General features: G+C 39.8%; 1 protein-coding gene across 5 annotated transcripts in view; it reads left to right on the top strand.

Moving 5' to 3' along the window:
• The window catches only part of foxp1a (forkhead box P1a), a 51,721-nt gene extending 28,284 nt beyond the window's left edge, over positions 1–23,437 (top strand). For 3 of the 5 annotated variants that reach the window (XM_053643101.1, XM_053643104.1, XM_053643105.1), the window contains 14 exons: positions 2,191–2,328; positions 2,491–2,580; positions 4,900–5,020; positions 5,287–5,452; positions 10,439–10,537; positions 12,060–12,147; positions 12,505–12,588; positions 13,068–13,275; positions 16,113–16,189; positions 18,299–18,400; positions 18,545–18,666; positions 19,079–19,145; positions 21,391–21,554; positions 22,193–23,437. In XM_053643101.1, the coding sequence (XP_053499076.1) occupies positions 2,191–2,328; positions 2,491–2,580; positions 4,900–5,020; positions 5,287–5,452; positions 10,439–10,537; positions 12,060–12,147; positions 12,505–12,588; positions 13,068–13,275; positions 16,113–16,189; positions 18,299–18,400; positions 18,545–18,666; positions 19,079–19,145; positions 21,391–21,554; positions 22,193–22,352 (1,686 nt within the window). In that variant the 3' untranslated portion in view covers positions 22,353–23,437. The remainder of the gene's footprint in view (positions 1–2,190; positions 2,329–2,490; positions 2,581–4,899; positions 5,021–5,286; positions 5,453–10,438; positions 10,538–12,059; positions 12,148–12,504; positions 12,589–13,067; positions 13,276–16,112; positions 16,190–18,298; positions 18,401–18,544; positions 18,667–19,078; positions 19,146–21,390; positions 21,555–22,192) is intronic. The other 2 variants (XM_053643102.1, XM_053643103.1) reach the window with 2 other exon arrangements.
• Positions 23,438–24,014: the final 577 nt, after the last annotated feature.

Here is a 24,014-nt window from a genome sequence, read left to right as displayed (position 1 = left end):
ACACTTACACTTTTACGAAGCAGCAGTATAAGCCGTTTCCCAGTCGATGGCACATGACGTCAAACGTACATAATGTGACCGCTAGCTTAACCCAGTCAATGAAAAAGAATTTATTCAGTTTACTAGTTGTCAGCGTTACCTTTTATGCCAAACATGAACTCAGTCAAAGTGAAAGTGACGGAGGTGTAATCGTCACGTGACATCAGAAAAAAGTGTGCGACCCACTAAGGTATGGGGGCATTTTATATTAGCTATGAAGAAGATTGTAACCTGCAAACTTTACAAAGCCGAGCTTGTGTAGCACGGAAACACGACAGTGACGCACAAGCACAAATTTATGTTTGCCAGTGAGCATATAGGCAAAGACCAGGCCTTTTGGAATAATGTGCACTGGACAGACCAGACAAATCAAAGATAGAGTTGGTTGGCCACAGCAACAACAGACATGTTTGGCGCAGACCAAAGACAGCTTTTCAGGAGAAGCACCTCATACCAACTGTGGAGCACGGTGGTGGAAATGTTATGGTTTGGGGTTGCTTCACTGTCTCAGGGACTTGGACAGCTTGCATTCATTAATTCGACTATGAATTCTGCATCATATCAAAGAGTTCTTGAAGATAATGTGAGGTCATCGGTCCAAAAGTTGAAGCTGAACCGAAAGTGGACCTTTCAGCAGGATAATGATCCTAAGCACACTAGGAAATCCACCAAGGAATGGCTCAAAGAGAAGAAATGGAGGGTTATGGAATGGCCTAGTCAAAGCCTGGATTTGAATCCCATTGAAATGTTGTGGGGGATTTGAAACAGGCAGTGCATGCAAGAAAACCCTCAAACATCTTGCAACTGAAAGAATATTTCGTTGAAGAGTGGCCAAAATTATTGAGTGACAAAGTATTCATTCACACTATGGTCAAAAGTATGTGGACACTTGACCATCACCCCCATATGTGGTTCTTCCCCAAACTCTTGCCACAAATTTGAAGGCAAGCTGAAATTGTATAGAATGTCTTTGTATGCTGTAGTTTTACAGTTTCCCTTCACTCGAAGTAAGGGGCCCAAACAAGTTCCAGCATGACAGTGTGCCTGTGCAAAAACCGAGCTCCATGAAGATATGGTTTGCCAAGACTGGAGTGGAAAAAGTGTCCTGCACAACCCCACTGAACACGTTTGGGATGAACTGGAACGCCGACTGCACCCCAGGCCTCCTCACCCAGACCTTGCTAATACGCTTGTGGCTGAATGAACACAAATCCCCACAGCCACACTCCAAAATCTAGTGGAAAGCCTTTCCATGAAGAGTGGAGGTTATTTTAACATCAAAGGTGGACTAAATCTGGAATGGGATGTTCTACAAGCACATTTGGGTGTGATAGTCAGGTGTGCACATACTTTTGGCCATATAGTGTATGTATTTATCTGTGAGAAGGTCTACGACTAATATGAACCTTAATGGGTTGATCCAGCACAAACACTGACTTGTATCCATTCGTGAATGTGGTTTTAGGTTGAAATCCCAGCCATTATGTGCTGTGCTGTGACCAGAGCATATAACTCCCAACACAGTGTTTTCATATGGTGTGAGGGACAGTAGCACGTTCATCCTACTCTTCCTCACTGTTTTATATAGGCACATGCAATTCACCTATTCACTGAACATTATCATTCATATATATGGTCCAATATATCAATCATTAATTACAATTTCAAGTGCAATCTTAACAGATTAGCAAATTTAAAAAGTCCAAAGTTGACAGATTCAGATTATGGGACCAGAAATTAAGTGTGTGTGAAGATTCTTTATCTTGGAAAGCAAATGAGGTACACAAGTCTGAAACACACTTGGAAGTGGAACTGACTGCTAAATTGCCACTAAGTGCAATTATTCTGAATGTGGAAAATAAAATATAAATTGACATTTTACCAATCTTTTGTCATAGCTATCACATAAATACTAACAAAGTTTCCTATGATATATGCATGTTTACCTTGTAAATGGTATATTTACTAATTATATGTGGGCATAAAAGTCTCATCAGTAGTTTTACTGAAATATTGCACTTTATTTTTTTTTAATTTTTTTGCAGAAGTTGAAGATGCTTTAAAAAAACTATTTAAACATTCTCTTTCGTTAATTAAGCAAGCCACTTCTCTGTCGCTCTGGTGTGTGTATCATATGTATGTGTTGTGTAGGTGCCTGTTTCGCTGGCCATGATGACCCCTCAGGTGATCACGCCTCAGCAGATGCAGCAGATCCTTCAGCAGCAAGTCCTGAACCCGCAACAGCTCCAGCTGCTATTACAGCAACAACAGGCTCTGATGTTGCAGCAAGTTCGTACCGTCATCAGTCAAATCATGAGCAGTTCAAACACATTTTCTGCCATCAGATAAATTGGCAGTTTGTTTATAAATATACTAAATGATTGTTGCCACATACCTCTGTGTACTGTTGTGAGTACATGAGAAGATAAATTGTGTTCTGCTGTTTTGCAGCAACAGCTCCAGGAGTTCTACAAGAAGCAGCAGGACGAGCTCCGACTGCAGCTCCTCCAGCAGCAGCACACTGGCAAAACCAGTAAAGAGGTGTGCAGTACAAATTTCTGTATTTCACACTGTATTGCTAAGTGTACCAAGTAGCATTATTTTTTTCTAATTATGTCTGTTTTGTGTGTGACTTTTTTTTTTTATGCATTATGAGTATCAGGATTATATGAGGATAGGGAGTTTTTACTTAAATTCAGGTGTAAATACACACAATACTCAACTCAAACATATTTCAATCCAGTCGATCAAACCATTTCAGGTCTCAGCCCCATTTTAGCCAGACGTTGTTCAAATATACATGCATCAGTCTCTGCGAATGACAACCAAAACTCCTTCCTGATAAGTTTTATAACCCACATAGTCCATGACTGACAAGGTCTGTGCCTTTAAGAGAACAAAACGGTACACAAAATTGATCTTTGATGTGGCAGTCGTCTTTTGCATAAAACAGCTGGAAATAAGGAACAACGCAGTTGGTGGTTATGAGCTGATTTGTATATGAAGCGTGATTTGGCAGTCTCATATAAATCTGGATAACTGGAGATGCATTTGACTAAAAGTGTAAATGCATGTGCTTATAGTGCATCCGGAAAGTATTCAGTGTTTCGCTTTTCCCACATTTTGTTATGTTACAGCCTTATTCCAAAATGGATTAAATTAATTATTTTCCTCAAAATTCTACAAACAATACCCCATAATGACAACGTGAAAGAAGTTTGTTTGAAATCTTTGCAAATTTATTAAAGATAAAAAACAAAAAAAGCACATGTACATAAGTATTCACAGCCTTTGCTCAATGCTTTGTTGAAGCACCTTTGGCACCAATTACAGCCTGAAGTCTTTTTGAGTATGATGCTACAAGCTTGGCACACCTATTTCTGGGCAGTTTCTCCCATTCTTCTTTGCAGGACCTCTCAAGCTCCATCAGGTTGGAGGGGGAGTGTCGGTGCACAGCCATTTTCAGATCTCTCCAGAGATGTTCAATTGGGTTCAAGTCTGGGCTCTGGCTGGGCCGCTCAAGGACATTCACAGAGTTGTCCTGTAGCCACTCCTTCATTATCTTGGCTGTGTGCTTAGGGTCGTTGTCCTGTTGGAAGATGAACCTTCGCCCCAGTCTGAGGTCCAGAGCTCTCTGGAGCAGGTTTTCATCAAGGATGTCTCTGTACATTGCTGCATTTATCTTTCCCTCGATCCTGACTAGTCTCCCAGTTCCTGCCGCTGAAAAACATCCCTACAGCATGATGCTGCCACCACCATGCTTCACTGTAGGGATGGTATTGGCCAGGTGATGACTGGTGCCTGGTTTTCTCCAGACATGACGCTTGCCATTCAGGCCCAAGAGTTCAATCTTTGTTTCATCATGGTCTGAGAGTCCTTCAGGTGCCTTTTGGCAAACTCCAGGCAGGCTGTCATGTGCCTTTTACTGAGGAGTGGCTTCCATCTGGCCACTCTACGATACAGCCTGATTGATGGAGTTCTGCAGAGATGGTTGTTCTTCTGTAAGGTTCTCCTCTCTCCACAGAGACACACTGGAGCTCTGTCAGAGTGACCATCAGGTTTTTGGTCACCTCCCTGACTAAGGCCCTTCTTCCCCGATCGCTCAGTTTGGCCAGGCGGCCAGCTCTAGGAAGAGTCCTGCTGGTTCCAAACTTCTTCCATTTACGGATGATGGAGGCCACTGTGCTCATTGGGACCTTCAATGCTGCAGAAATGTTTCTGTACCCTTCCCCAGATCTGTGCCTCGATACAGTCCTATCTCGGTGGTCTCTAGACAATTCCTTGGACTTCATGGCTTGGTTTGTGCTCTGATATGCGCTGTTAACTTTGGGACCTTATATAGACAGGTGTGTGCCTTTCCAAATCATGTACAATCAACTGAATTTACCACAGGTGGACTCCAATCAAGTTGTAGAAACATCTCAAGGATGTTCAGTGGAAACAGGATGCACCTGAACTCAATTTTGAGTGTCATGGCAAAGGCTGTGAATACTTATGTACGTGTGCTTTTTTTGTTTTTTATTTTTTAATAAATTTGCAAAGATTTCAAACAAACTTCTTTCACGTTGTCATTATGTATTGTCATATTGTTTGTAGAATTTTGAGGAAAATAATTAATTTCGTCCATTTTGGAATAAGGCTGTAACATAACAAAATGTGGAAAAAGTGAAGCGCTGTGAATACTTTCCGCATGCACTGTAAATGTTATCTGGGTGTAAACAGGATCAAATATTTTAATGTACGTGTTCATAGCTTAAGTGTCTGATCAGCCTGACCTACAGTCTTCAGTGTGCTTCGTTGTGTAGCCTGTTTGGTAATTGCTGGTGCAGTAACACTGTGCTGTGTGAATGTTCTCTCCAGCAGCAGATGCTTGCCCAGCAGATGGCTGTCCAGCAACAGCTTCTCTCTCTTCAACAGCAGCATTTGCAGAGGCAAGGACTGCTGACTCTCCCGGCCACAGCACTCACCTCACTGCCCCAGAGTAAGAACAAACATAGTTTCTTCCCCCATTCATTTTCATTGCTTATCTTCTACCCTGAACTATTACGGGCAGCTTTCCTCACAGATTTCATATCGTAGACAAGAAAATATTTTAAGCTCAATCGAAGTTTTAACATACATTTATCTACTATTGGATGTAGAGACTGCTTAACCAAAACGAGAAACTTGGATATTAAATTTTGATTAAACTTATAAAAGTAAGATCATAGTTAGGCTAGGTGGTAAATGGTCCGATGTGTTAAACAGGTCTGATTCCTTCAGAGCTGCAGCAGTTGTGGAAAGATGTGACCGAGGTTAGATCGGAGGAAAAGAGCAGTGGTGACAAGTCACCTTCTTCTTCTAAACCGTCTGTTCTTAACCAGCAGCCCAGTACCAATGGACACCACACACCCCGGCCAATCAGGAGAGAGAGGTATGACCACTGCTAACCCAATGCCTAGTCTCATACATGGCTACAAATCTTAAACAGTAATTATCCACTGATATATGTGTGTTTGTGTGTGTTTTTTTTAAATGTTAGCCTTATTTTTGTCCTCAAGGCTAAAATCATAAATGTTTTGATTACCTTTAGTTGAATCAGTTTATTTGGTATTTCAGGTATTTTGTGGTGCAGGAAGGAAAAACAAGCTTGCAGACTGACATATTCTCACTTGAGCAGGTTATTGGCAGGTCTCCGAATAGGGCGCGATAGTTTTTGTAGATGTGTCTAGAATAATAATTTATACCCTGCAGGTCTATTGATGCCTGATGTACAAAACACATGCACATACTTGCTTTTCTGTTTGCTGCGGACCTATTTATTGATATGTTCCAAACTTTGGTTTGTAGATGTACAGTGAGGGAAAGAAGTATTTGATCCCCTGCTGATTTTGTACGTTTGCCCACTGACAAAGAAATGATCAGTCTATAATTTTAATGGTAGCTTTATTTGAACAGTGAGAGACAGAATAACAACAAAAAAATCCAGAAAAACGCATGTCAAAAATGTTATAAATTGATTTGCATTTTAATGAGGGAAATAAGTATTTGACCCCCTCTCAATCAGAAAGATTTCTGGCTCCCAGGTGTCTTTTATACCGGTAACGAGCTGAGATTAGGAGCACACTCTTAAAGGGAGTGCTCCTAATCTCAGCTTGTTACCTGTATAAAAGACACCTGTCCACAGAAGCAATCAATCAATCAGATTCCATACTCTCCAGCATGGCCAAGACCAAAGAGCTCTCCAAGGATGTCAGGGACAAGATTGTAGACCTACACAAGTCTGGAATGGGCTACAAGACCATTGCCAAGCAGCTTGGTGAGAAGGTGACAACAGTTGGTGCGATTATTCGCAAATGGAAGAAACACAAAAGAACTGTCAATCTCCCTCGGCCTGGGGCTCCATGCAAGATCTCACCTCGTGGAATTGCAATGATCATGAGAACAGTGAGGAGTCAGCCCAGAACTACACGGGAGGATCTTGTCAATGATCTCAAGGCAGCTGGGACCATAGTCACCAAGAAAACAATTGGTAACACACTACGCCGTGAAGGACTGAAATCCTGCAGCGCCCGCAAGGTCCCCCTGCTCAAGAAAGCACATATACATGCCCATCTGAAGTTTGCCAATGAACATCTGAATGATTCAGAGGACAACTGGGTGAGTGTGTTGTGGTCAGATGAGACCAAAATGGAGCTCTTTGGCATCAACTCAACTCGCCGTGTTTGGAGGAGGAGGAATGCTGCCTATGACCCCAAGAACACCATCCCCACCGTCAAACATGGCGGTGGAAACATTATGCGTTGGGGGTGTTTTTCTGCTAAGGGGACAGGACAACTTCACCGCATCAAAGGGACGATGGACGGGGCCATGTACCGTCAAATCTTGGGTGAGAACCTCCTTCCCTCAGCCAGGGCATTGAAAATGGGTAGTGGATGGGTATTCCAGCATGACAATGACCCAAAACACACGGCCAAGGCAACAAAGGAGTGGCTCAAGAAGAAGCACATTAAGGTCCTGGAGTGGCCTAGCCAGTCTCCAGACCTTAATCCCATAGAAAATCTGTGGAGGGAGCTGAAGGTTCGAGTTGCCAAACGTCAGCCTCGAAACCTTAATGACTTGGAGAAGATCTGCAAAGAGGAGTGGGACAAAATCCCTCCTGAGATGTGTGCAAACCTGGTGGCCAACTACAAGAAACGTCTGACCTCTGTGATTGCCAACAAGGGTTTTGCCACCAAGTACTAAGTCATGTTTTGCAGAGGGGTCAAATACTTATTTCCCTCATTAAAATGCAAATCAATTTATAACATTTTTGACATGTGTTTTTCTGGATTTTTTTGTTGTTATTCTGTCTCTCACTGTTCAAATAAATCTACCATTAAAATGATAGACTGATCATTTCTTTGTCAGTGGGCAAACGTACGAAATCAGCAGGGGATCAAATACTTTTTTCCCTCACTGTATTTAAGCACTTGAACATGACAGGAAGTGTGTTATTGAAAATAGAATTGTGTCTGTTATTTGATCTAAGGCACAAACAGGACAAAGGCGAGTGGTGCACATCATCACAGCTGTGATGTTATTTGTGATAACATGCAACCTTGTGCTGCTTTCATACACCACTTTACAAAGTAAGGACAAAAATAAAACAAAGAAATTATGAACATTGGCTATAATATTGCCTATTTCTGCCCCAAGAGATAAGTAGTTCCACAATAAATGTTTAATTTAGATTAAGGCTAGCGCCTTGCATGGCAACTCTGCTACCATTGGTGTGCGTGTGTGTGTGTGTGAGAGAGAGAATGGGTGAATGAGAAACAGTGTAAAGCGGTTTGTAGAACACAAAGGTTAAAAAAAAAGCGCTATATATGTGCAAACCATTTATATAGATGTTATTTCAACAAACATCAAAAAAGTATTTATCAGTCCAATCTTTGCACTTTGTCTTCAGTGTAAACCTGACACAGGTTCCCTCACAATATTGGGGAGAGATTTCACTTTTCATTTTCCATGCAGGTTTACTGGCAAAAGAACCAGTGTTGTGTTTGTCTGTCATCTAGCAGCAATGATAATTAAATGTATGAAAAATGGTACCTGATGATGATCTATAATGATAATAGTAATGATTATGAAGGTGATCATGATGACAATAATAATAGTCACGCTTTTCTTTCAAATATGATCAAAGTAGGCTAAATTAATGTGTCATACTGTCTTTTCTAATTTTGTTGGTTAACGATTTGAAACAGCTCGGCGTGAACAAGACTATTTCTGTTACTTAGCAACCCATGGTCAGCAAAATGGTACAGATTTGGTGACAAAGCTCAGGCTTTTATCACACACAACAGCATGGCTTGAATGCTTTTGAACCAGTCTGGTTGAAGCTGACTGTTGTATAATTGAAACCATCCATGTTGACGAGTCCTGGAACTGTGCAAGGCAGTGTCGGCTGATTTATCACTATATTGGGTTCTACAAGGCTGATATATTAGAAGGCCACAGCATGCAAATTAAAACAGAAACAAATCTATGCTTTATCATGAATGTTGCTGTTCCCAGTTAGTATTCTGTGGGCATGTTGACATGTCATGCCAGTGCATACTGCATTTGGTAACTATAGTAAAATTAACCCAAGGTCCCCCCCCCCCCCCTTTATGATTGAGGCTTAGTGCATGTATTTATTTTCAAGATTTGTCTCCCACACCCACCCCTTTTTATTTCTGAACAGAACTGTTTACAGTATTTTATACATCTCAGGGAACTGCTGTAAAAATATTGACTGCTTGTTTATTGATGTATGATACTGGAAGGTTATGGCAGATTACTGTAAAGCATATCTAATGACAACTGTCATTGTATTGTGTGTCCTCAGAACCGTCCTCTCTGCTGTGCGTCTGTTATTGTTCAGCTGAAGTTGTGGTGGCTGATATTAGTTCAGGGTGAATGCTCAAGGACTGTGTGGTCAGGTTCATGTGTCATGTAAATTCTGCCCTGGCAAAGTGGCGCCTGCAACTAAAACCTTAAGTGCATCCAGTAACATGAAAAGCGAGGCCTCACCCTCCTCTTGCTGAAGATGGAGATGCGCTGTCATTGTTGGTTGTTTGTTTTTTTGGAGCCTTTTTCTCTTTTTATTTCTCTTTGACCATAACTGAATGGAGTTTTAAATTCTTGCCTCTTTGCCTGCATTTTTTTCTTTGAGAAGTACACTAATAAAAAGAGTGTTAAAACATGAATTTCTTTTAAATCTGCCAGTTTTATATCCTTGCTTTAGTTCTTTACTTGGGAAAACTGATTAAACCACTGGTGTAAATTAACTGCTACACAGAACAATTTAATCAAAGAAATAAGTTTGCAGAGGTAGCTAAGAGTCTATAGGAGTGAGTCATTGCTGTGTTTAATATGTTGCTGTGCTTGTTGTGCCCTTGATGTGTGGGTTGGGAATTTTAGAGCTTCATCTGGTTCAGTGAGCAAATAACTCTGTAAACAAATTTTATTGTATTTGCATTCTCTTTTAAAGCTGCATCATTTGTTTGTCAAATGTACTATGTATCATTTTTGACTGTGCAGGTTGTGAGATAATTTGTTTATATGAGGCAGAGCAACCGGTCTGGAACATATAAAGAGTGAAGGGTCATCCCACCTATGGATTCTTCAGTACAATAGTGTATCCCAGTTACATCTGACGGAAGACTATAGTATATTCGATGAATATCTTGTTCCCATCTCCACCAGCTTGTTTCACATAGGGCAAGAATACAGTCAGGTTCGGAATTATTGGCACCCTTGTTAAAAGTTATTTCGGGCGGGAATTTCACATTGAACATGGGAGAAATTATGCAAATTTATTACAATAAAATGCAAAAATAAATAAATAGATAAAATAATTTAAGTAAAATAAAAAAGTACTGTATTGGACAGTAATAATATTAAAAGTAATAATGTTAAAACACTGCTGTAATCACACAGTCTAAAACTGGGTTAATTCTTTCCCTTTAATTTGTCACCTGCCTGTACCCGAGACATTTTAATAACTTATTTTAATACAAGCTATAGTACACACATTTATTACTTTATAATGCTGGGCATTTTTGCTTGGGACAGATAATTTGCTAATTGAATAATTAATAATAAAAATGGTTAATCTTGTTGAGATATTTCTTATGAGTTGTTTACTTGTCATTTATCATCAAAGGTTGTGTTTCTGTGACTGTCTTTGAAATGATGCATGTTGATGTTAGAATTCAGCCATCCTTTTTGATGCATGATAAGATTTAGGATCTGACTACATTGTATTAACCAAAATAATTGATGCTTTTCCTACTTAGCCTCTTACAATGTTGGAAAAACTGTTGAGCTCACTGCCATCAGGTAGTCTTTGTTTTAAAACTGGCTTAAATTTGCTTTTTATTTTGTGTTACAGTTCACAGGAGGCCCAGAGCAATCACCCGCTCTATAGCCATGGTGTGTGTAAGTGGCCTGGCTGCGAGGCTGTGTTAGGAGACTTCCAGTCATTCCTCAAGTGAGTCCCTCTTCCCTGTTTTCTCTTTGTTCCTCACTTGTAACGTCTTGTTCTTCTCATGAGCACTATGTATTAGCCCACTATAGGTAGAAACAGAGTAACTAAATTTGACTTGTTTTACTTGTGCTTAGGCAATCACAGACTTGCTTTCTTTCTTCCTGTCTTTCTTTCTTTTCTTTTTTTTTTCTTTTCAGTTGACCACACCTTAGAATTGGTGACTCACACCCTAGAATTGAGTTTGGCTTTTATTACTAAGAATCTGAGTGCTCCTGAAGAAAACTGAGTATAGATTGAAGTTTTCTGACCATCAGTTACAATGAAAGCCTGTGTAATTAGACTTCTCAGTTGGAACTTTTGAAATACATGCATGTTAAAGGACTTGATAGAGAAATGTCTTGTCTACAAAATGTTTGTCTGTCTTTCTTTCTATATTTCTTTTCTTTGTTTCCTTCTGTTTTTTCCTCCTGTTCCTCCTGTCTCTGTTTGTGGGCTCATTTCAGTATTTGCCTTTCTTTCTTTCTGTATTCCAAAATCCCCCACCTCTCTTTCTCTCCCTCTCTCTTCCCGTTCTTCCCCTGTGGTGGAGGAGTGGTGGGGCCCCTCAGGGTTGAGCTGCACTGCTCTGTGATAAACAGTGTACCCATGGTGATGGTGGCCCATCCCTCCCAAAACAAACAGCAGGAGGATGTTTATGCGTGCCCCCTGCGCTGACCCTGACCCCTGCTCCCTCTCTGCGTCTCCGCCCTGCCTTATTGCCACAACACTGCCTTTGTTCTGCAGCCCCACTCTAAGTCAGGCTATTAAAAACACACTAAACAAGTACACATCATCCTGGCCTCGCCCTGAACGCTCTCTGTACGCATTAATATTTCTCTCGTGTAATTCTTTGTTGTTATCTTCTGGAGTTTTATGATATTAAACATTGATAAGAGGAACAGCAGATGACTTCTGATGGAAAATAATAAACAGTACTCCTAAATTTTGCTTTTGTATGAAATGATTTTTTTTCTGAACTGCTTGTCTTCTTAGCAAGAAACCACTGGATTGTGGATTGTATTGTTTATATTATACTCATGTAATTTTAGGTATATGGGTTCTAAGCTCATTAAAAATATTTGGTGATCTAGTTGTCTTTGGACACTCAGTTCTCTGGAGTTGTGATGTAGATTTTATTTCAAGTGTTGTTTTGATCAAATATTCATCAAGGACTGTTAAATATTCTGGTGTAACTGGAAAGTCAAACTTCCACTTGCACCATAAGTCCGTATCAGAGTTTTTCCCTCAGAAACTTACAACTAGACAAATATTATGCAAAATGTCAGGTTATAGCACACCTTAGACTAAGCTGCCCCCTAGTGCGTGATGTTGTAATCACAGCACTTCAGCAATGTCACTCGGCCCAGCTTTCTAATTTCTAATAAATTATAATAAATTGAATTAATATTTATTTAAATTAACAGCTATAAGGCATTGTTGTTCTTGTTTGTTTTTAATAAGTCTTTGTTACATATTTTTCCTCCAGGCATTTAAACAGTGAGCATGCACTGGATGACAAGAGCACAGCTCAATGCAGAGTTCAGATGCAGGTTGTTCAACAGCTTGAACTGCAGGTATTTTTTTAAACAGTGTGCTAAACTTACAGTCACTCAAATCTATTGTGAATACCATCATTTTTTAATTTGTTCATTGAGTTGTGGTTCCTATAGAAGAACTTCCATTAGAAAAAGAATTTAAACTTTAAGATATGTGAGTGATTCAACATGTGCGAATATGCCAATTTTATTTACCTTAAACAATGAAAATGTTAAAAAGAAATAAAAAGTTATTTATTGCTAATAAACAAGCATTGTATGTTTAAACTTCAGCACAGCATATGAAGTTTATTTAGCAAAGAATATTTGAGAAGTAGCAGTATTGTGAGCAGGTGATTTTTATCTGTGTGTTGTCTTTGTTTGTTTGCCAAACAGCTAGCAAAAGACAAAGAACGTCTCCAGGCCATGATGGCCCACCTCCATGTCAAATCTACTGAGTCTAAGCCAACTCCACAGCCAGTAAGTACTCTAGCACACTTCACAGTCCAGCTTATTGTTTTGTTTTTAAGGTAATGACACAAATTATTGGTTTGCTTGATATAACTGTTATGTCAAACATGTAAAAAGTACTTTTAGTATGTTTCGACACTTTTGTTGACCAATAGATGGCCCTACGAAATTTCCAGGAATTGTGAATTAACAAGTTACATGTTTGGATGGCATCACAGTTCCAGCTCATTATGAATTAGGCTATATGCTGGTTGTCAGTGGGCAGCATCTGTCTGTAAAAGATCTAAACTGTGTGATACCTGCATTTTGTTTGCTTTTGCTGAAATGAACTGCAGTGCTTTGGGTGATATAAAGTCCTTGTCAGTTCGTTAAGAGATATCAGTCAGTTTCTTATTGTCTTTAATTCAGTGGCTTTCCTGTCATCACATTTTATGTGAAGTGGATTATCATAGATTTGGCTGAAAATGTAATGTGTGTGTTTTTTAAAGGTGAATTTGGTTTCCAACCTCACACTGGCTAAGGCCACTGCTCCCAAGCCCACTCCCTCCATGAGCCTTTCCCAGAGTGCCACGACGCCATCGACACCACTCACACCACTCCCTCAGACTCCCAGTGTCATCATCCCCAGCAGCCTGCACGCCGTGGGGCCTGTTCGCAAACGCTACTCTGACAAATGCAACCTGGCTATGGACCAAGGTCAGTTCTCCTCTACAACCACATTTAGTCAAAAGCACTGGAGTCTTGTTTTTATAACCTCAGAAGTTTACATGCGCATAATTGCATTAACTCCCCAGGGACTGTAGTTTCTTTTTCTAGGTTATGGTATTACAAATAATTATCTTCTAAATAGTCCTGTCAATCAATTAAAAAAATTAATCAAGTTAATCACAGTCATGGGCTGCGATTAATCACGATTAGTTGCAAATTTAAAATACTAGGATTTACTTGTAAACATGCAGTGTTGAAATAAATAAATGCATGACAAACTAGTTTAAGGAAACAGATTCTTCAGTTTTATTATCTCATCCATTAACATTTTATTTAACAAGTGTTCAATAACAATCTCTTAATTTGTGGAGGCATCTGTATGAACACTGCAGACATATTTAGCAGAAACCAACAACTATTAAAAAGTAACATCTGCTTCAAAGTCATAAATAGCTTACCTGTAAATGTTTTGCATAGTAACATCAACTCAAATGAAAGCAATAATAAGTAGGCCTATTTTAGAAAAGGAATGATATAACGTCTGTGAAGAGACAGAGTGAACAGTCTCTACATTCTTGGTTAAAGATAATTACTTCAGTCAGTATGCATCTGTGCAACATGCCTCCTGTCAACCAATCATACAGTCTACTCTTCTTTCAGCCAGTTGCTCAGGCAGGCTAACTTGTTCACATTTTCAGATGATAGAGCTGACCTCTTCTTCTGCAGAATGTGGCCTGCCAAAGAGAACAGTCTCTCACATGGCACTGTTGAGGCAGGTGTAGCCAAGCACCTTTTTGCAATATGGGACAGCTTACCGTATGTACCTGCTTGTGATGACCACCACTGTAATGGACATGTTTCTATGCTGACATAGGGCTCTGCCTGGTACCTTTCTAGAGATTTATCTGTTGCCAGTACCTCATCATCAGACTCTGACTCTGATCCCATGAGTAGGAGGGCCATCTTCTTCTTTGGTGGCTCTGGCTCCACTTTTTCTCCAGAGGTCTGTGGTGCAGGTTCTCTATCCTTCACCATCTCACTCAGCTTTTGCCACACCTCTCCCCTCTCTGCTCTGGGCAAGCACCTAAGGTCCTTGAACCTAGGATCTCGAGCGTTTGCTACCTTTAACCACCACAGGTTTGAATTTTCCTTTCGCCCGTTGAGGTCCTTTGTGAATGCAGCCTTGAAGCGCAATATGTGGGCAGGGTCAACATCAGAGACCTCCATTGTACGCAGGAGATGACATAGTGCAGGTAGCACCACGGAGAAGGATACATACTTTTCCCCAACTAGGAGCTTAATGATGTACCTACAGTGCAAACACAGCACCACACGGTTGACATTAATACTACAGTTTTCATTCAGATGGCATCTATTTAGGGTCTATATAGGCCTTATATTATGTCTAGATGACTTACAAATGACTTATTTTTATCAGTAAAATTGCAGAAGACAGAGAAATCACATTACCTGCAGGGCTCCAGCAACGTTTCCAACTTTGCCAGCCTGTCATATTCAGCTGAGGTTAGCATGGTGAAGCTGTGCTTCTGCTGTGCCAGCGTTGTTTCCAGTGGATCTTCGTTGTGTTGAATCTGCCTTATCTTTTCAAGAGTTGAATTCCAGCTCGTCGGTACATCCTGGACGAGGGACTCCTCTATTAGTCAATGAGAGGGTTGCTGAGCTTTCAGCTCCGTGGTGTTTGCAGGACTGTGTCTGAAGTGTCCTACTATTATATGGCACTTGGCTAAAACATGGTCAAATCCGCTGTCCCGTAAAGCCACGGAGATCACCCTTTGTATCATGTGCACCGTACACAGCACATGCTCGAATGGTAGACTCCTTGCAGCAGCAATCATATTGCGAGCGGCGGCTGTTCCAATAGTTGTGACCTTGCCCGTTATCGCCCACTCATTTGCAACTTTGAGAAACTGGCTAGCGCATGCTTCGACAAAACGCCTTTCTTCTGTTTTTAACATGCCTAAAGTGCAGCTGCCAGTTGTCATCGATTAGGTGTGCTGTTACACAGAGGTAGTTATGGTTACTTCCTGATGTCCAGTGGTATCCAGTAAGTGCAATAAAAGTACCTTCTGCCAACTTCCTCGTTTTCGTAGCTTTTTCAGCATCATACAGTTCATGTCTTCTCATAACAATAGCTTCTCTAGAAGTTAGCTTGTATGAGTCGCCTGTGGCTGTCTGAATGATGTCTTGAAGCCCCGGTCCTGAACTATGTTGATGGACCTGCAGTCTGTGGCGATCCATTTAGTGATTACGCTAGTTAGCTGGGCTGTTTCTGTTTTGTTGCCCCGGCCCCACTTGGCCAGTGTCATTTGATGAGCATGGCTTGTTGACCCTGTCTCAGCACTAGCATGTTTACTAAAATCAGCAAAAATGTATTTTTCCCAAAGATGGTACTTCAGACTTGTCGTGCTTCGGTGGAAGGACAGTTCATCACGGCAATAAGTGCACACAACTTTGGTTAATCAAAATTTCCGCCTGGAGGCTTTTTATAAGGAAACGACGTTCAGCAGAGCAGACACCGTCTCCTCTGTCATCGAATTACTCACGTTTCCCCTTATCACACAAAGCTAGTGCGATAACGGGAAGAAGTTGGGGTCAAACTTGGTCAAATTATTAATTTGCGTAAAAATTTTTGCGTTAAATTTTTAGATGAATTGCATGCGTTAACCTTGACAGACCTACTTCTAAATCCAACACTGTAACTGTCTCAGTACAAGTTCTAGATTATTTGGAATGTGAGTTACAAGGATTTTGAACTGAGGCATAACTTTTGATTAAATTGTCACCTTTCTGTTTTTGCTTCTCAGACATTGTGCAGAATAAGGAGTTCTATTTGAGCACTGAGGTCAGACCCCCGTTTACATATGCAGCTTTGATAAGGCAGGTAAGGAGCATTTGCTTGCCACAGCAGGCATTACCTTGGGTGGAGTAACACACTGTATTGGAATTCTTTGCCATGTCCTCATACGGTCCCACTTTATCTTAAGCGTCTTTAAATAACTGTAGTTAAAAAATAAATTATACAGGCAACTACAACGTAATTACTATGGATGTTTGCACTATAAAAGATAGATTACAGAAAATTTGTAAATCTTGTACACCTATAAGTACGCAAGTGAATCTGGACACTTGACAATTCTTAACCTTCATTTTCTGTACTGTATTTGTGTTGCAACATGCGAAAGCAACAGAATCAGTTTAATATTTATAAAATAAGATTAAGGTTAATCTAATTCAAATCCATTTGTATTTGACATTACCTACCCTCTGCTTACACAGCAACTATCCACCTGTAGCTTCTACATAAAGTAACTCTCTAAAATGAGTGGTCAGATCCTTTGTAGTTAATATGTAGATACAGTCACAATCAGACAGTTTTGCTGAAAAATACAGCCTTGATGTGCAATTCGAACTGTCAGGATTCACGTGTAATTGGAGCCAAAACTGACGTTGATAACCATATGTATTTGCATAATGTACTTCTTTAGGCCTGTTTAATACTGCTGTGTATCCGAACACTTGAGAGCATCATGTGCAGATGATCAAATAGATTCCACCAACATGTCCACTAGGGGGCATAAAATCGTAAACTGAATAAACGTCTTGCATTACACTGGGGAACAATTTGAGAGAAGAAGCAAGGTGCATACTGTGATATGAAGAGATCTCCTAATACATGCGTCCAAGTTTCTAAATAACACATTATCAGGTGTTAAACTTGACCAAGTGGGACAAGCATGGATATTGCCTATTAAATGAGAATATGTTATGGCTAGTAATGTGAATGAATTATCATATGAAATAATATCCAAAACTTTATTTTGGCCATATAAGACACTATGAGATTGCTGAAGGTCTGTAATCCAGTATTTTATCAAATGAAGCTATGTTATAAAATAAAATTATGTGGTTCAGGTCGATGCTGATGAGTGGAGCTGCAGCTAGACCTCAGTCTCGTTTATCTCACTGCACCACACGTGCTTGAATCTTTTTTCTTTTCTTAATCCAGCCCTTTCCGGATGCTTTGTGCTAATTATAGTGCTGCATGCCAAGTTTGCAGCCAGACTGAACAATTAAACCCAGATGAGCTCATTCTCTAGTATCATTAAAACAGGGTGTATCATTTGGAATTGTATTCATATAAACAATCAGGAGTGACGCCGGGGCCATGTGTGTGCAGAGTTTGCATGTTCTCCCCGTGCTGCGGGGGTTTCCTCCGGCTACTCCAGTTTCCTCCCCCAGTCCAAAGACATGTATGGTAGGCTGATTGGCATGTCTAAAGTGTCCGTAGTGTATGAATGGGTGTGTGAGTGTGTATGTGATTGTGCCCTGCGATGGATTGGCACCCTGTCCAGGGTGTACCCTGCCTTGTGCCCGATGCTCCCTGGGATAGGCTCCAGGTTTCCCCGTGACCCTGAAAAGGAGTAAGCGGTAGAAGATGGATGGATAAACAATCAGATGAGTAGTGAGATACTTTTTAGCTACAATGCATTCAAGACAAAGGAATGCATTTCAGGATAAAAATAAAATCAAAAAACCCAGAAATACTTTTGCTTGCTCTTGGACTTCAAGGGTCGATACTTTCATACTCAGTTAATCAGCATTCATCTGAAGCCTGTTTGAAACACAGCACTGTAGAGACACAAAATGTGCTGCCAGGGTTTTGGTGGTGTGCTCGTCATCCTGTGAGTGCACCTCTACATGCCCAACTCGCCCACAAACCTCCTTTTTAAACCAGCTTTAATCCCTTTGTAAAAAGTGCAGACATCGTGGCCGGTTACATTATAGTTGCTTGTATACTTTTATGTAGCTACACAGTTATCAGACACATCATATAAAATGGGGCTTCATATGATTACATTTTGTTCACTGGAGATCTAGTTTGTAAGTTGTTTTACTATTATATGACTATAATAATTCCTTTAATATTTTTAAGCAGTGTAACCCTCAGTGGATAGATTAAAAAGATTATTATGAATTGATCTTTTTACAGGCGATTTTTGAGTCCCCAGAAAAGCAGCTAACACTAAACGAAATCTACAACTGGTTCACTCGAACCTTTGCGTATTTTAGACGCAACGCAGCAACTTGGAAGGTAAAGTTTTTGCTACAGTACTGCATTCATGTCTCAGTACTGTGCTGTTGTTTTGGTGTTTGATCATCATTGTGTTTTATGAGATTAGTCCAAGAATAATGCAACATCATGAAATTGTAATGCCTTCATCTCTTTGGCTTGTAGAATGCAGTACGGCATAACCTCAGTCTCCACAAGTGCTTTGTGAGAGTGGAGAATGTGAAAGGAGCTGTTTGGACTGTGGATGAACTGGAGTTTCAGAAGAGAAGACCTCAGAAGATCACTGGGTAAGCAGAACTATGCTATTTCGGACAGGGATGCCTCCACCAGCAACCAGTTAATTTATTGTGGTTATTCATTTTATATATGGCTGAAATATCATTTGCAATATACTTCAAGCAAGAAGGAAACTATTGAAGGAAGCCTCTCAGATATTTGATTTTGCTTTGACCTTGTCCCTGTTTACATAAATTCCCAAATCTAAAGTGATCATCTGCTGGTTACAGTGGTAATACTATATAAATCCTACAAACATTCAACCACTCATTCCGGAGCTATTGCACTAACGAGAATCTCAGATGGTCAAATGGACAATCTGAAAACACCACTCAGTTGTGGAGGCCTAAAATTTTTGATTGTTTGCATAATTAGTGTCCTTTTTTTCATTCCTAATGTAAACCCATTCTTTTGTTTCTGTAGATCACCCTCTCTGGTGAAGAACATCCAGTCAAGTCTTGGCCAGAGCCCTGCTCTGTCTGCTCTGCAAGTAAGTAAATAGTTAGGATGTTTGATTATTTCTGTCCTAGCATTTTTTTTTTCCAAGTTAAAAGGCCACAGTGTCAAACTACAAGCTTATCAAACACTCTTCACTGACCAGTCATGCTGGAAAGATGCTCATGGAATTCGTTACAGCTACAGGATGTAAGGGTTTGGATTTTGCTCTGTCTGGTAGAAAAATGCAGTTGCAAGCTTCATTCAGGTAGAACTGAAGTCTGTGCCCCACACTGCACATGAAGTAATATACCTAAACAGTAGTGACACACTAATGGTGCTGTGACATACTATAGAGTACAGAATTATACAGTTTGGGATGCAGCTCAAGCATTTGGTTCAGGTTTGCTCAGTATTGCAGAAGTGTTATGAGAACAAGAAAACATTTATTGTGCACATAAATGTGTCTGTCACATTAACTGAGTAACAAATAGAAGAGCAAAACATCTTAACGAGCGACCCATCCCCAACCTGCCAGCTTAACTGCGTTTAAATGCTCTGGTATCATAAACAGAGCATTACATATAGAATGATCACCTAATGTTAGCTAGCTAGCTAGCTCAAATATAAACTCTGGATGAGGGGAAAAAGGGTTGCTCATGGCACGTTACTGACCCACAGAGTGAAATGTTGAGGCTTCACCCCTTCTAGGGCTGATAGCTGCCGCTAGCCTGCTAACTCTAGCTAGTTAAAAAAGAGTGAAGATAACAAAGCTACCATACCTGTTCATTTACAATTTACAAAAAAAAATTACATTTAATTTAACTTGATTTGTAGTCTCAATGTATTTTGTTCTCCACCCTGCCAAAAAAGAAGGCCTAATTTCATTTTTGCCTGTTCTAACCTAGTTTGAAATGCACAAATACAGAGAAGCACCTAAACGTCCCAGCTCTCATGAATTGTTTAGCTGAACAGTTCTCAGCTGGGTAACGATGCAAACTCCACATCAAGAATAAACAGAGGACTATTGTACCTACCATGATATCGTTCCTACCATGATTTTCTCACTAAATTAGATAACAGACAACCTGTTCAGCAAGAAAATCGCTCTTGAATTTATTTTCTTCTTCCGTTTTAGTATTGTAATTTTTCACTCACTCAGTCATGTTTGTTTAATCTCTCACTTTCTCTCCTAAGAGACATTGGGCCTCAATATCAAGCTGGATCAAGCTATGAGCATTTACACAAGAAATGTTGATGTTCGACAGTTTGTACGATCATTCTGAGGTGTCTCAGAATGTTTCTCTGTGGCATTGCGGCTATACAGGATGTGTGCGATTTACCTGTGTGGGACATCAGTGGGACTATGTTTCTGAAATTTAACCCAGGATGCACTTTGTGATATGCTGGCTTGAGAAACCGTGAAATAAGCATTAAAAATGAATCCAAATTAGTAAAAGACATAGCCGGTAACAGAATGTCACACACACACAAATATCATCATTATCATCTCCACTATTGTAATTGAGTTATTTATTCAAGCAAACAGAAAGAAGTATACTGCAAAGAAATTTCATGTCTGCGCAGGATTTGAGCAAACTGTTTTATCGGTGAGTGTTCGCTTGGGCCATGAGTGACTGAGCAGAGCGCACACACTCTGAGTGGAATATTGAGCAGAGCGTCACACCGCTCCGCTTCGCTCACATGCTCTGCTGCGCATAACGATAAACTTATAAACAAATGCCTCACCTAACAGAAGATTTAGCACTCACTTATTAATAATAATAATAACATATTGCTAAATATTTTTGCCATAGTAGTGAGTCAAAATAACTTCCACTTCTGTCTTTTGCCTTTACTCTCATCGTTCATTATGTGCTCACAACTGTCTGTACACTTGAACTTTTACGGAGTTTTGTAGGCATCACTAAATGCAAATGAGCTGTGTCAGGAACACGCTTTGCATTTTATGGGTGAACAGCATAAGTACGCGAGTATGGAGAAAATCAGTGCTTGCGAAACTTTTGTAAAAGATTTTAATTTGTTTTGGTTTGCACAAACATTTACATGCAACTTTACTAAAAGAGTGATGAATGAAGTCCATTGTTATCACAATGTAGCTTTAATAATCATTAATAGATCAAATTTAATGCATCTTAAAGTGATTCTCATCATGACTAAATTTAATTAAATAAATAAATAATTATATTAACAACTCTGATCAGTTAGGTTCCAGGTAAAATACCAGTGTTTTACATGAGAGTTGAAAGTTTGGTGTGACGTGTTGCTTTCGCCTCCAGGCTGTGATGGTGGACAGCAGCTTGCCGCTGTACGGTTCTGCCTCTGTAGGAGGCTCCAGCCTCAAGACTCTGGCCAGCATAATGCATGAAGAACTGAGTGCTCATGAGCATGACGATGGCTCCCACAGTGACTCCAGCCTTGATTTGTCTCCTATGTCTGCTCTGTGAGTGACTTTTCACTTACCAACTTGGCTACACTCAACACTTTACATGGGGAACGATATAGTTTTTTGTATTGTAGTTATTTATTTAACGTTTTGGGTTTCAGGTTAGTTACTTTGTGCTTATCATACAGTAAAATTTAGCTTAAATCTTAAAATCCCAGTAGATTAGATGTACCTGTAGTCTGTTTTTGTTTTTATATCTAACTATCTGTCTATCCATATATATATATATGCCACATATTCATTTCTTTCATTAGAACTCAACATTTTATTTACAAAAAAATATTTTTTTAAATGGATGACTTGGAGCGAAATATTCTGAAAAGCAGCCAGTAAGTGTCCATTGTAGGTGGGAACTCCTTTAATACCGTTTAAAAAGCATCCCAGGGAGATTCCTCAAGAAATTTGCAAGAATACATTTCTGGAAATTCTAGGCAAAAAGGGTGTCTACTGTGAAGATGCTAAAATACTAAATTAAATACTAAAACATTTTTAGAATAATAATAAAGAATGAGTGTTTCTAAACTTTTGACCGGTAGTATGTGTGTGTGTAGTATGTAAATTTTGAGTTTGCATTAGATTTTAAAGACTCGTTGATGCTGTTTTTCTGATTGAGTGGCTTTACTGTGTGTGCACAGACAACATGCTGGACTTAAAGGGCAGCAAATGGAGAGCGAGTACTTGGATAGCTCCATGTCTCCAGAGATGGGAGATGGACACAGCCCTGATATGGATCATGAAATGGATTATCCTGAAGAGCACGAGCCGCACACTGCTCATCCCATTGCGTTTTCTTGAAGCCCAGCCATTCCACAGCCACTTAACCAGCTAATCAGTGTACCAGCAGACTTGGAGAATGTCCACATATTCCACTTGGGAACAAACTATTTATTCTTGGAGCTACCTGTCATCATTTTTTTTGTATGCAGGGGATTGACCTCAACGGTACTAAAGGGCTTCTCTGTGTCGAGCTCACACACGTAACGGTTAGCCCATAGACTAGCAGAGGATGTTCAGGGCTATTCAGCTATTGCTTATGTGTCTTGAGTCTACAATTTAAAATAAAATAAGCACTACACACTACCTAGATGGAGAACCTAATCACTGTAATCAGGTGATTTATGTTATGATTATCGCAAATACTATTTTTGACACTAGAAGCACCTAGGACCAGACTTTGTTCAGTTTTACTGTAGTATGTGTAGGAACTCTGGGAACTTTAATTCGCCCTGCGTCTTCTCGCATCTGCTAAACTGTTTTTAATCACCACTGCCTCAAAACGATGCGGTTAGTCACCATATTGAGTCACATTTGACCTAAATTATGTGCCTGCCCATTAATTATAGGTCTGCTCACTGAAGTTGTGAATGTCTTTTGAACTTTGCTTTCTTTTTTTTTCTTTTCTTTTCTTTTCTTAGTAGAATCAAAACCAAAGGGGAACATTTTATAACTAGCACTTGATGAATTTATTTTTTAATTATTAGAATTTTTTTTTGTCTGTTTCCACTTATTTGTATAGAATGTTACGATATTAAAATACATAGAAACATCCCAACAGAATGGCCAAAATGTTTGTTCTATTGATGGAGTCACAGTGAGTTACAGCAAATGTCTGTGTATTTGTGTGGAACAACATTTTTGGCTAGTTATTCTGTAGGTGTTCTTCCCCTGCTAATAGATCTCAGCAACAGTTACCAAAGATTGTAAATTGCTTTTTATGATACGTACTTTGTTTACATGGTCCCTTTTGATATACCCGCAACTGAAATGTTTGCCTTACAGCTAAGTCGGGACTCAGTGGACTGTGCTGAGTGTCCTTAACGTTGCATGGAACGTGTAATGTTTAAACCTGATTGGACATAAAGAATGAAAAACTATGAAAAGTCTCATCTTTTCTCACACTTTTAAGTGTGAAATGCGTGAGTTGTTGATTCAAACAGCATGTAGTTGTCTGCAGTGTAGTACTCGGAGTTAAAGTAGCCTGTTATAAAGCAGCCATAATTCTTGTGACTTCTTGTGGTCTCTGGGTTCATGCTGGAAGTGGTGGTGAAAGAGAAGCTTTTGTACTGTCTGTAGGTTTTCAGTGTCTTCTTGTTGTAACTCTGCAGTGTTGTACTTTTTATAACCTCGAAACCCCTGGGATGAGTAGTGAAACGTGTTTAAGATTATAATACACAGTCCAATTGCCTTAACTTACTCCTACTAGACCTTTTGTACACAAGTATGGCAGTGATTTCAGCCCCGGTTTACTTCTTTCTTTTTAGTAGTTCAGGTTTCTGTTCCCAAAACATTTGAAGCGTTTCACTTTGGGCAACATGACAATCAACCTGTGGGTCACTTTTGAGCAGTTACTTCTAAAGTGTTTGACTTGCAGGAATGTGTGTACTTAATAATCAGTGAAGAAACACACTTTGGATGGTTTAGCCATTTTTGAAAGCCTTTCAGCTTTAACATGCACTG

This window comes from Ictalurus furcatus, chromosome 15 (assembly GCF_023375685.1).
Source record: "Ictalurus furcatus strain D&B chromosome 15, Billie_1.0, whole genome shotgun sequence".
NCBI classification, from domain to species: domain Eukaryota; kingdom Metazoa; phylum Chordata; class Actinopteri; order Siluriformes; family Ictaluridae; genus Ictalurus; species Ictalurus furcatus.
This window is presented reverse-complemented; position numbering and strand designations above follow the sequence as displayed.